The sequence below is a fragment of the Rhinolophus ferrumequinum genome, chromosome 23 (genome assembly GCF_004115265.2).
Source record: "Rhinolophus ferrumequinum isolate MPI-CBG mRhiFer1 chromosome 23, mRhiFer1_v1.p, whole genome shotgun sequence".
Lineage (NCBI taxonomy): Eukaryota > Metazoa > Chordata > Mammalia > Chiroptera > Rhinolophidae > Rhinolophus > Rhinolophus ferrumequinum.
The window spans coordinates 36355557-36370119 of NC_046306.1; the positions used below are offsets into that span (position 1 = coordinate 36355557).

Consider the following 14563-nt stretch of genomic DNA (forward strand, 5'->3'; position numbering starts at 1 on the left):
CAGGTCTTTAAGCTCAGGTAAAACGAGTGACTCCCACAAATCGTCCAAATGCTTATCTTAGTGTCCTAACTTGTCTGTCTACATCACTTGGGGGGGAAAGACTTACATTTTGCTTCGACAGGGTGGGTAATACTCATATCTTGAAGACTGTAGGAAATCCCTGACTCCGAGCAGCATGAGGTCCTGGCTTGTCAGCCACATTCTCCAAGCATCTGTCTGAAAACCACCTGGGCCCAGAAGGTGAAACATTTATGAATCTGGAGACAAACACTCTCTACTTTCTCAATTTCTCCATGTAATAAAATAACTGAGAAATAGTGGCCAGATGCTAGGCTGTGACCCTGCCCAGAGCCAGGGGTGAAAAATCCCTCATCATTTCTCCTTTGGGGGAGGTTCTCTCAGTAGTACAGTCACAAAAACTTTTCATTGTCAGTTGGAATTAAACCAAAGTGTAAAAAAAAAACACTTGTATTCTCCCTGATTTATAGATACTATTTTTAATAGAACTCCAAGTCAGTTCATATTTAGAATCATAACTACTTTTCATACCTTTGGCCTGGTCAGATTTTTTTTCTTAAATGATATCAAGAGAGCCTGTGGTGCAAGGCTTAGCAAAGCAGAGGGAAGCTAGAATAGAAAGGCATCAGAAGGAAGGAGGTCAAGGATAGCAGGTCACAGACAAGGGAAACAAGAGCAGATTTGCCTTTGTTTACTTTGCCAAAGGGGAGAAATTAACTTGATGGAAAGGGTAATTAAGCATTTCTTTTTCCATCATGGTCCAGCCCAGCTTCATGCCCCGCTGTTCTGTTTTACTTTGTGATGATTCTTCATGGAATCACAATGTTAACAACGGCCAGTGTGACACCAAAGTTACATGGCATTACTTCCCCCACTATTAACCTTTATTTTATAAATAGGTAGCAAAAGTCTCAGAGTGAAACTGTCCAATTTAGGTAACTGAATAATGAGGAAAGCATGGGAATGTTTACAGAGAAGTGTTGTCCAGAACAAAGAGGTAATTTGAGCAGATCAGCAGATTAGCATTGTAAGATATTTTAGAGAGATTATCTAGCTCTACACCCTCAATTCCTAGGTGCAAAAACAGATCACATAAGGAGAATGGGCGTTCTTACAGTAATGAAGCTTGCAGTTGTAAATCTAGAATCCCAACCCAAGCCAGTGTCCATCACATCATAATTGATTCTCTTATTTGCTTATATTTTCAAAAACAACCTCAAATGAATATCACCTTCCATGTCAAGAATGAACTGGTTTATACAAGTTTACTGTGTGGAATTTGAAATGTGTTTTTTAACAGAAACAAAGTTAGTGGTGCATGATGGTAGTTTTCCCAGCCATGTCTCAAAGACTGTTAGTGCCTAGATTCAATAAATCTGGGAGTGATTGGCTGCCTTCTAATGGGGGTTAATGAGAGTATAATGAAGACAAATGACTAGCCATAGCTCATCAGGTCTCCCGATGCTCAGGGCAATATCCTGTCTTATGGACCAGTTACTTTTCAGGTAAATATAGTTCAGCCTTCTATATCCAGCTGCACAGGACCAAGCACAGTTCAGATCATGGCCACCTGAATGCTCTGGGAACACATTGCAGTATATACAGAGGGTGCCAAAAAAATGTATATACATTTTAAGAAAGGGAAAAAAAACTATTAAAATTGTAGTAACTCAATATATACTGATGACAAAAGATGAATACAGTCATGTTTGACTTCTGCAATTACAAGAGGTTCTCAAAGTGGTTACCGTCAGCATCCAGACACTTCTGATTATGACGAACTACTGCTTGAGCAACACTGACCAAAGTGTCCACTTGTATACATTTTTTTGGCACCCCTGGTATTTTTCCTATATATAGGAATAGTCACTAGAGAGGCTCAATGAGACCATAATCTGCTGTGGAGATTCTAGTTTATTGTGGATAAGCACACTTTTCAGATAAAGGAAAAATTACTTTATTCCAATTGTGCTACATAATAAGCCAGTGATTCAAATGAGCAGGCCAGGATAAATGTTTTGCTTGGTATAATCAAATCAAAGTTTACAAGAATCAAAGGAAATCTGCATGATTGTTTCTGTGCAACTTTTATGTCAAGCTAAGGTACTTGTGTGTGGATGTTTACACATTACAGAGCAAGAATATTTTATGTGTAGGTGTTTGTAGCATTTATTTTGTTCAGAGCCATTAGAACTTTTACATCAAAATGACCTCCTATCGCTATGCTAAATAGTCATCAGGGGCTACCTCTTAGTAGATGTACACTTCCTGGCTTGAAAATGGCTTCAATCATTTATAGTTTTTTACTTTATAAGCACCTCTAATTTTTATGTAATCTGTTTTTTTGCCAGTTGCATTGTCTTCCTCATTTTAAACACACACACACACACACACACACACACACACACACATACATACACACACATAGACACAGACACACACACACACACACACACACACACACACACACATACTTTTTTTGCTATTTCCTCAAACCAAATCTACCTTAAGAATTTAAGATTTGCCATTATCCATGAATTAATATAGTGGGCATCAGGTTCTGTACTAATTCTTCAATCTTTTGTAAGATGGCAGTGTCACTGATATTAGGGTATAAATGTCTATAGTTATTTTAAACTTTGTTGCTGTCATAGTCCCTACAAACATATGATGGAAGCTATTTTCTCCCAGAAAAAATAAGCATATTAATAAATATATGAGTACATTTTGCATGTCATTTCAAAAGGGTTTGTGGACCCCTAGAGTATATTCAGTGATTCCCTAGGGGTAAGAACTTTTGTTCTAAGGGGACATTTTTTAAAGATAGCATTTATATTTATTTATAGTTTATATATGGTTAAAAATCCAATAGTTTCATCATTTATTATTACAGCTGAAGTCTATACGTATACTATTCTGTGTAGACATGTATAATTGACTGCATTAAAAATGACCTTTTTGGAATTTCTATTTTATGTTTTCTTTTTATTTTAATCTTTTAAAAATATTCTGTTAAACCTTTCCAACTTTCTAAATGAGATTTTTTCTTAATTTATAAAAGTATTTTTTATTCTTGTTAATCTTAAAAGATAACCTATCTTTAGAACTTTAGCTTGACTATTTGATTTAATATTTGCATTTTTAAAAATTCTCTAATAGAACATTGACCTTAAAGATTTTGAAAGTCATAATCTACATAAAAATTAACTCAAGTTCTCTGCTATTAAAATAACATTGAATGAATCTCAGAATTAAGTGATAACACTTATATTTTTTGAACATTGCCCCATGATAATTTTTAGAATTAAATAAAATGTGAATCCAAGGTGCTTCAAGAATGTAGTATATACAATACATTTTGATGGTCGTTTATAGAATCTACATAGAAATAATAAGCTCTTTTAGTGACCATATATACTGCATATATTTTCTCTTTGTCTTTATGAATAATAATTTTATATACATATGCAATGCAACTTTCATCACCTCCTAAGCAGAAAAGCCCCACTGTCCTTTCAAACCTAGAACCAAGTGTAATGTAATAGGACCCATGATTCAAAACACTCAGGATCTGATCCAGTCTAGTTAAAGTTCATGCAGCTGGAGATTTAAATAGGACTTTTAATAGAGAAAATACAGTGCTAACAATCTTCCATAGGTACCTGATTATCTGTGGATGCTATTTATTGTGAGCTCATAGTTTCTATCTTGCTTTATTACTATACATGCAAGTAAGTTTGTGTATGTGGAACCATTTCTGGAGAAGAGGCTTACATATAGCACAAAATGAACTTCTGGCTTTGGTGATGAGTCACATTAATATGAAATTATTGTCATCACATAAAGATGTGTATTTCTGTACACAGGATATACTCAAACATCAAAATTCTAGGATGCATAGTCTTTCATATATTTTAGTTCTAAAAGTAGGACACATTCTTATAATTGATAGTGTGTTATAATTCATTTGGTCTCATTGTTTTCTAATACTACACAAAATAATGATGCAAATAACAATGTGTCTTGGATTCAATGAAATACATTTCATAGATTAGAGCACATAAGGTCCGAAGGTGCCTTGGCAATGTTACAGGAACTCATTAAGGAAATTTAAAGTATCAATTTGCTAAATACATGCATTTTGGTGACAAAACAGGTAAGTCTATTGATTAATTTTTCAAATACTTTCACCTGTCTTATGTGAATGATGAGAACTTGTAAACTCAATGTAAATCACTTTTTAAAAGATATTTCTTGTGTAATATTTGGTGCATAAAACGTAATGTTTATATAAGTTACAAAGCATAATAAATTATTGTTGAGTGTAAATGAATACATTTTAGTGATGTGCAAAATCTACACAAGACTATATGCATATTGAATAATACTATTTTCTATAAACAGGTAAAACTAAAACAACACTTTCATAATTAAAGTTTAGCATGATTTTTATAGCGGTTTTTTGTCATTGTTCATTTTCTGTGTTAATGTGGAAAAAAGTATTCAAAGGATACTTTTTAAACCACATGTTAAATTTAAAATTAAAAAGGCATATTTTAATGGGAGTTGGTTTAAAACAATTTGACATGAGTGAGATAACAGTTTGGAAAATGTGTCTATGCTTAGCTTTGCTTCCAAATTTGGACTTTGAAACTTATTGTCAGTCTCAGAAAGAAATCAGAAGCTGTGCAGATAATTAAACATTTGCCTTGGGGGAATTATTTGCAGTTAATTAAAACCATACACTTTGGGTGTATACTTGCTTCACTGGTTATTAAATTGGAATCATATGTTAACTACCCAAGTTTCTTACTTGTCCATCAAATGTTGCCTGTGGCAGTTTCGAGAAACAAACTTTCTTATAATATTCCAAACTATGAGAGAGAAGAGGGAAAAGAAAAGAGCAAGAATGATTTATTTTAGATTCCATGTAAATCAGCTCTGTTATAAAAGGCAACTGAGCAACATGAACTCAGTAGAGAACCCAATGATAGGTAATAGAGGTGTTGTTGTACCATCCCAGCTTTCTTCACAGCCACATGCATACAAGATTAGCTCATGGTTTTTATAGATCTTTGGATGACCACCCTTTTAGCTGCATGATTGTAACCTCTGTGAGGACAGAGATTTGACATTTTGTTTTCTATTGATTCCCTAGCATCAAGAACAGTGCCTGGCATAGACTTGGCCCTTAATAAATATTTACAGAATGAATGAGAAACCTATTTTCTGTCTTCCTATGGACATACTCACATGCTTTCTGTGATGGCCTTTTAAAGAGCCTCCAGAGAGATCTCAAACATCCAAACATGCTTTCTAGCTTTGCCAGAATCCATAGTCATTACACACCTTTTAGCCACTGTAAAGTATCTCACGTGACAAACAAAAAAAAAAGATGAACTTATGCTGATCTCATATTTAAAAGTGCTCTACAAAAAAGAGGATGAAATTGCCCAGAACAGAAGGTTTGCATTCTCCCTTTGCTATTGTTATACTGATACAGTTCCTGAGAAAGATGAACTTAATTACCACTGGATTGAAAAGCTCTACATCTGGCTTTTCAAAGATTCAAGGTTCCCATACATGAATAACTATAGTAATGGAAGCATTAAGAACATTAAAATTAGATATTCCTTTAATCTTTCCTGTTTTGCCTTCCTTTCATATCCTTTGGCACAATTTTCCTATGACTGTCATTGATGCATAAAGCCTGCTTATATTTTCTTCTTTGTTGCAAAATAATGTCCCAACCAAATCTCTACCATCTTTACCTTGCAAACATTGTACAGACATCTTATGCAGTCCTTCAAGAAAAGTTAATTTATTGATGAAAATATTTAAGTATTTTAATGGTAGTTTTAAGTAATAAATTAAACCCCCCCAAACATAAATCTATCATGTTAGTGCTGGATGCTGCTCTATTTCCCGGTTTAAAATGCTCACTAGATGTTTTGCTTATTTGTTGTGTCAGATTCTGCAAAAGATGAGAATATTACAAAAGACAATGAAGTAACCAATCATTCTGTGTGTAACCAAGATCATCCCAATGGTAAGTTATGAGATCCTTTTCCAGTTTTTTCTTTCTTTTCCTGCTGAGGAATATTATATTTTTTAAAAACTCAGATTTTAGGTTTTCTGGGGGGAAAAAATGGAATCTGATATTTTATTAGAGCCAAATACCAGGAGATTGGTAGCTGCCATATTCAAGAGACATTTGCTCTCCACAATCCTCATCACGCGTTATATTTGTACTAGGCTGGCATTATTTCTTTTTGTTACCTGCCTGAACTCTATAGGAATTGGGTTTACAACTACTGGAATAAAGGTATGATAACAATGAGAATAAAGGTGAGACATATAGAGAATGGATCCAAGAGATTAAATCTACACATCCTTGAAATACCAAGAAGAAAGAATAGAGCAAACAAAAATGAAGCAACCTTTAGAAAAATAATGGGGAAAAGAAGTTTCCTAATGCAAACTAGTTTTCTACCTGAAACACAAAAGTGCACATTATATTTATGAGCAAAGATAATGAAAACAGAAACCTACAATGTCTCATAGAATTTATGAAGATCAATGATAAAGAAACGCTTTTAAATCAAATAGTAAAGTCAAAATCAGGTTACAAGCGAAATCACCAAAATCAGACTACTCTTAGCTTTTTTCTTCCATGACTTTAAATACTAGAAGAAAATGAAGTAACATTTCCAGAGCTCTAAAGGACACGATTTCTATATTTAGTGAAGTTATTATTCATGCATGAATTCAAAAGAAATATTTTCTCAGGAATACAAAGATTAAGAAAATATGCCACCGTGTATCCTTTCTAAAAAAACTAAAGAAGGCCTGTACAAAAATAAATGTAGAAAGGAAGGAAAAATTCAAAATTGAGAACAAAGTTGGCTAGGATGATATAATAATAGACTCATTAAATGTACGAAAATGCGGAAATAATTTTTTCAAATTAGTATCAAAATAAATTTTAAATAGTTGCTTTTACCTTTGAAAATTATAGTGTATGTTGTTTTAAAATGAGAAAGAAAAAGAGATACTTTTTCTCTCAGTAAAGAAAGTTTTAAAAAGTTAGACCATTACTCCCACTGAAGACAACTAGATAATCTAGACTATATATATATATATATATATATATATAGTTTTGGGGTGAGGACCGGAGGACATATATATAGTCTAGATATATATATATGTAGTATATATAGTATGTATTATATATAATATATATGTATATATATATATATATATATATATATATATATATATATATCTAGACTATATATGTATGAAAGAGTGTACTTAAAGGCATCATATATATATGAAAGAGTGTACTTAAAGGCATCAGAGAGCAAATTAACAAGATAGAAAAGAATTGTCAGGTGAGCTTATGGGAGAAAATGGATATACAGAGATGTGAGTTCAGAATTTGAAACTGTTTTTACTTTAGGTAATTTGCTGATTCTTCAAAATTTATCTTGAGTCCCATTGTTCAAAATGGTAAGGAACCCTGGTAAACCCCCTGTGTCTTGGATTGAAAACCAAAAATATGTACCCTATCAGGAAGAATGAACCAGCAGTAGATCAGCCCTCTGAAAGACTGCTGCCCAGATTTGAATCACCTCAATCCCCAAAATAAATTAGAACCAACCCAGATTGCTAGCCCCTCTGGCACCTAAGAAAAGCAAATGTAAAATATTTATTAGATGAAAAAAATGATGTAGGCTTAAACCATTAACATAAACAATTTGTTAAATGCAATGTGTAGTACACACATACAAAAAATAGCCAAAATAAATGAGGAAACGAGGTCACATAAAGAATAAACAAATAGTCAAGAAGTGCAAGCCCATTTGGGCTGAAAGTATTAGCATTATGAACACAAAGTATAAAACATAAAAACTGTGTATAAAGAATGAAGACAAAATTGAAAATTTTAGCTGAAAACTGTAAATTCAAAACAGAAAGAAAGAGAAAAAGAAAAGAAAATCTAGGTAACAGATCCAAGATGGAAAAGATAAATGCAGTGCTTGCCAGCCCCCTTGACCATATTAAAATTACAACTGAATTGTAGACAACCTGGAGAACCATCTGAAGTCTAGCTGAAAAGTTTTATAACTTGTGTGTGGCAGTTGAGAATCAGAAAGGATATCTCAGCTGCAGATGTCTCCACGGAGGAGCAAGGAACCCAAGATCCACACCAGGCTCCGCAGCGTGGGGTACTGGTTCTGGGAAGAGGACCCCGTACAACATCTGGCTTTGAAAAACAGTGGGGATTCCAACAATCCAGGTGGATGAATGGTTGTGGGAAATCCAGACATCCTCTTAAAGGACCTGCACACAAACTCACTTGCTCCTAGGCACTCACACTGGGCTCCCGTGAACAGACAGTGATGCATCGGTGCCATACAGGGAAAGACTGAGTTGTGTGGTTTTGGGGTGAGGACCGGAGGACAGCTGCCATTTTCCCTGTGTGGAGTCCTTCTTCTGTGAAGCTGGCAATCAGGGACCATCTTTCCTGTGTGAAGCCCTCCCCACACAGCCAAGTCTGAACCTGAATTAGCCTGGTGAGCTCTGCTTCCTCCACCCTGGTGACTCCCTGGGACCCCACACAACCCAATTTACCAAATGCCAGAGGTACTTTCTTGGCAAGAAGAGAGCCCGCCCACATAGCACTAATTCTTGGATAACTATTGGGAGTCTTTGGGCTCCAGGCAAGCAGCAGCTGGCCTCAGTATGCTCTGAGACTTTTGCTGAGTAGCTCCAGGCTCAGCACTGGCACCAAAGTCTAATCCAGAGAACACCCCTCCTCTTATTCTGGTGACTCCCTGAGACCCCACCTCACCCAACTCGTGAACCACACAAGGCTGTATCAGCAGCTGAACTTTATGGGAGCTGTCAAATGGCAATAGGCCTCAGGGTGTCCTGGCTTTTAGCTACCGCATACCCAATACTGATGGCAGCCAACCTAGGTTCACAGTGTGGCCTCTCCCATGAGTTTCCAGGTTTAGCACAGGCAGCAACCAATTATTTATTGCTTTGTAAGTCCTACCAGGTAGTCTCTGGCCAGTCACAGGCAGTGGCTGTCCCACAGCCCGTCCCAAAAGGCCCCGAACCAACATACCTGGGGATCAGCTTCCAACCACAGCAGAGTACCACTGAATTCGCCTCACAAGTGGCACACCCAAAAAGTTGTCTCAATAGGCACAAGGGCAAATCCCACTTTGCAGGGTAAGCCCACCAACAAAGCAGCTCATAAGCTGTGGATGTGGCCAGGCACCACAGCCAATCAGCCGGAGGGTCATCCCACCCACTGATGTGACAACAGCATCCAAGGTTCAACTGTAACAGGATAGCACACACAGCCTACACAAGGGACGCTCCTGGAGCATCCAGCTGACATGATCAGAGAGACTCCACCACTGAGCCCCATAGGGCACCTCCTACATAAGACCTCCTGGCCAAGACTTGGAGATGTAGCACATCTACCTAATACATAGAAGCAAACACTGAGAGACAGTCAAAATGAGGAAACAAAGAAAAATATCACAAATGAAAAAATAGGAAAAACTCCAAAAAAAAAATACTAAACAAAATGGAGGCAAGCAACCTACCAGTTACAGCGTTCAAAACAATGGTTATAAGCATGCTCAAGAAAATTATTGAGAACTTCAACAAAGAGATAGCAAGCATAAAAACGTACATAGAAAACATAAAAAAGAACCAGTCAGAAATGAAGATTACAATAATTGAAGAACTACAAGGAATCAACAGCAGACTAGATGAAGCAGAGGATTAAATCAGCAATTTGGAAGACAGCATAGAAGAAAACATCCAGTTGGAACAGAAAAAAAAAAAAATGAATAAGAAAAATGAGGATAGTTTAAGGGGCCTCTGGGAAAACATCAAGGATAACAACATTTGCATCATAGGGGTACCAGAAGAAGAAGAGACAGAACAAAAAATTGAGAACCTATTTGAAAAAATAATGACTGAAAACTTTCCTAACCTGATGAAGGAAATAGACATAAAAGTTCAGGAAGTGCAGAAAGTCCCAAATAAGATGAAGTCTCAAAGAGGCCCACACCAAGACACATCATAATGAAAATGCCAGAGGTTAAAGACAAAGAGAGAATATTAAAAGCATCAAGAGAATAGCAGTTAGTTATCTACAAGGGAGCTCCCATAAGACTGTCAGTTGATTTCTCCACAGAAACTTTGCAGGCTAGAAAGAATTGACATGGAATATTCAAAATAATGGAAAGTAAGGACCTACAATCAAGATTACTCTACCTAGCAAAGCTATCATTTAGAACTGAAGGAGAGATAATGAGTTTCCCAGACAAGAAAAAGCTAAAGGAATTCATTACTACCAAACTAATGGTAATGGGAGTAGTTGTAGAGAGACTTCTTTAAGATGGAAAAAAAAAAGGATTAAAAATATGAATAATAAAATGGCAATAACTACATATCTATCAACAATTATTTTCAATACAAATGGATTCAATGCTCCAATATAAAGACATAGAGTGGCTAAATGTATAAGAAAACAAGACCCTCACATATGCTGCCTCTTGTAGATCGAAAGACACACATAGAGTGAAAGTAAAAGGATGGAAAAAGATATTTTATAAAAATGTAAACAAACAAACAAAAAAGCTGACGTAGCAGTACTTATACCAGACAAAATGGACTTTAAAACAAAAGCTATAACAAGAGACAAAGAAGGACCCAGTGATCCCAGTTCTGGGTATTTACCCAAAGAAACCTAAAATGCTATTTTGAGGGGACCTGTGTATCCATATGTTCATTGCAGCATTGTTTACAATAGCCAAGATGTGGAGACAGGCTGGGTGTTCTTCAATGGATGAATGGATAAAGAGTAGGTAGTACATATATGCAATGGAATATTGCTTGGCCATGGAAGAGAATGTGTTTTTTGTTTGTTTGTTCATTTTTGCCATTTGTGGCAGCATGGATAGACCTGGAGGGTATTGTGCTGAATGGGGTATGTCAGACATAGACAGGTGCAATGTGATTTTGCTTATATGAGGAATCTAAAGAACAAAATAAACAAACAAAACAGGAAAAAACTAATAGATACAGAGAACATTTTGATGGTTGTCAGATGAGAGGGGTTTAGGGAGGTGGATGAATAAGGGGAAGGATTAAGAAGTACAAATTGATAGTTACAACATAGTCATGGAGATATAGGTTATACCATAAGGAATATAGTAAATAATATTGTAATAACTATGTATGGTGTCAAATGAATACTACATTTTTGGGGTGATAGGTGGGAGAGAGGCTGGTGAACAAGTTGAAAAAGGGAATATAGTCAATAATACAGTCATAACTATGTATAGTGCCAGGCGGATACTACTAGAGTAGTCAGCGGATCACTTTGAAATTTATACAGATGTCTAACCACTATGCTCTACACCTAAAAATTAATATAAAATAATATTGAATATCACCTCTCATTGAACCATTAAATGACAGAGGGGAAAGATGAAGAAGAATAAGAAGTTCAAATATCCAGGTATAAAACAAATAACTCCTGGGATGTAATGTATAACATAAGGAATACAGTCAATAATATTGTGATAGTGTGGTGTGGTGTCAGATGGTTGTTGGACTTATCATGGAATCATTTATTTAAGTATATAAAAACTGAATAATTAGGTGTATTCTTGAAACTAATGTAATGTTGCATATTAGCTATATTCTAATAAAAATCTTGAAGAAAAATAAAGGAAAGTCTGGACATAAAAGATGCCATAGCTGTGATAAAGAATTCAATGAATGGATTATTGTTTAACAGCATATTAGACACAGATGAAAGGGAATTTGTGGACTAGAAGTTATGTCAGAAGAATATATCCAAAATAAAAATAGTAGGAAAACAAATGATGGCAAACACTAAACACAGGGAAAAGATGTGGAGGGTAAAATGACAAAGTCTATTCCATATGTAATTGAAATCCCAAACAGAAAAAAGAGGAAATTGGGCAGAAGAAATATTTGAAGAAATTATGGTGAGAAATTTCCTACAGTGATGAAGGATATCAGGCCTTGAATTCCAAAGTCCTTTGAACTCCAAGCAATATAAATCCACAACTAGGCCCTTCACAGTAAAACTGATGAAAGTCAAACATAAACAGAACATCCAAAGAGCAATCTTCAAACAATTGGCCTGACATCTGACTTTTCAATAGACATGACGGAAATAAAAACACAAGAGAATAGCTGTCAACCAAGAACTCTTCCCAGGGAAAATATATATTTCAAGAATAAAGTTTAATTAAGGACATTTCAGACCAAAAAACAAAAGGAAACTTCATCACTGGACAATTCTGGTGTTCTTTCAGTGGGAAGATATTGATCCCAGGATATTGAAGATATTGATTGAAAGTTAAAGACGAGCAAAGGAATTCAAAGTAAGGTAAATGGTGATTACTGAATAAGTCTAAATGAATACCGATGGCAAATATCAATAATGATGATAATAATACATTGTGAGAGTTAAGATATACTTAGAATTAAAATATGCTACAAATATGGCATTTATTGAGATGAGGTAAATTAAATTTAAGTTTGCTAATGTTTCTTTGTCATCATGGAAAATAAAAACACCAATTAATATTAAAATTGGTAAGACTTAGTGATACCCGAGAATCAGGAACTAAACTGAACGCTGTGGTTGTCCCAGCAGAATGCTTGGAGAGACATCCCAGGCCAAAGTGCAGAAAGGAGGACCTCAGTCAGAGCCCAGCAGACTCCCGAGTTGAGGAGACAGAGCTGAAACTCCTAAAAGGCCAAGGTATCTAATATTTTCCAGGCAGAGTACTATAGAGTAGATAGCTCCACAAAGGAATGTTCTAGCGATGTACAGAAGGAATCTCTCAAGTCTTCAGCTGAGTACTGATCAGTACATGCGTTAGAGGAAATTACCAGTGGATGAATGAGAAGATGAGTAAAGAACAGTACATTATTTGAAAGAATGATACCTGGAGCTTACACAGGGCTAGAATGAGTGCCTGTTCTCATATGCCAGTCTGGAAAACCTAAAAATTCATAGAAAGCTTAGAAAGATTTTGCCACAGTAGTGGAGCAAAACTAGCAATATACTAAATGATACTCTTCTCCTCCCTGATTCAGCTTAAGGGCAAGACTTGAAAAGATCAAACTGTTTCTAAATAACTTAATTGATCCCAGAATGAATATCAAATATATTTATAAAAGTATATATCATACTTATCAAAGTAACTGACAAAATTAATGGGCATAAAAGAAGTATTAAAAGATAAATCTCTGTGTATCTCTTGTATTTCTGCCTATTCTACAAGCAGAGGCTCTAACTGCCTTTGTTTTGGCCAATTTTTTCAAGGATGCTTACATAATGAACAATCTCGGAATTGAGAGAAACTGTCTCCCTCAGGAGAAAGAACAGGCTTGCTTACAGCCTTGGAAGATAAAAATAGTCCTCTCCCCACATTTAAAGAACACACATGCTTACTGTCCATGATAATATTCAAATTCTCTAAGATCAAGATTCACCCCCTGTAATACAACCCACTGAGTATGCAGGTATCACTTGGTCTCCCTGTGGGAACTGAGACTCAGGAAATAGGCACACGTACTCTGGCTACTGCTATTGCTCTGAATAATAAACTGTTCTTCATAGCCTGGTAGTCATGTCTTCTGTCAGCATCCATGAAATTGTGGCTAGCTAACTTGCTAATTTGCAAGTAAAGTAAAATCTCAGACCCTGCCCTATTCTTGACAAAGCAGGCAAGTATAACCAATAGAAGAAAATAAATCAATTGATAGATATCAATCCAGAAATGGCACAAATGGAGTAATAATATAAAAGGTCATATTTAAAATTATTATAATTGTATTCCACATCTTCCAGAAGCTAAAAGAAGGATTGTCCATGTTAATTAGAGATACTAATTGAAGTTCTAGAGATGAAAAACAGTGGCTAAGATGAAAATTATACTTTATGGACATAATGGCAGATTCAACACTACAGAAGAAAAGATTAGTGAATCTGAAGATGTAGCAATAAAAACTATCCAAACTGAAATACAGAGAGAATTAATGACTGAAGAAAAAGAAGCGTGTCAGTGAGACATGGATCAACTCCAAGGGTAATTCCAATTCCAATTCTGAAATCTCTGAAGGCAGGCATGGGAGAGGGTGGCAGAAAAAATATTTGAAGTAACAATGGCTGGAATTCTTCAGAAATTTTATGAAAATTATGAACCCACATATCCAAGAAATTCTATGACCCTAAAACACAAAAAAATAAATAAAAGTATACATCATAATCAATATTATGATGCACATCATAATTAATTAGCCCAGCACCAGTAATAAAGAGAAAACTCTCAAAAACAATCAGAGAAAAAAGACAAGTTATACACTGAGGAACAAATGTAAGTATGAAGCAGAAGCATCTTGAGAAACTACATTTACAGGCAAAACTATAGATGAATGTTACAAACAATGTTAAACTAAAGAAGGT

General features: G+C 35.4%; 1 protein-coding gene across 2 annotated transcripts in view; it reads left to right on the forward strand.

Annotated features, from left to right (window-relative positions):
* The window catches only part of MACROD2 (mono-ADP ribosylhydrolase 2), a 2095255-nt gene that overhangs the window by 2012012 nt on the left and 68680 nt on the right, over nucleotides 1-14563 (forward strand). For both annotated transcript variants that reach the window (XR_004421812.1, XM_033094758.1), the window contains exon 14: nucleotides 5990-6067. Coding sequence is in view for 1 of the 2 variants with exons in the window: in XM_033094758.1 (XP_032950649.1) it covers nucleotides 5990-6067 (78 nt within the window). In the remaining variant the exon portion in view is untranslated. The remainder of the gene's footprint in view (nucleotides 1-5989; nucleotides 6068-14563) is intronic.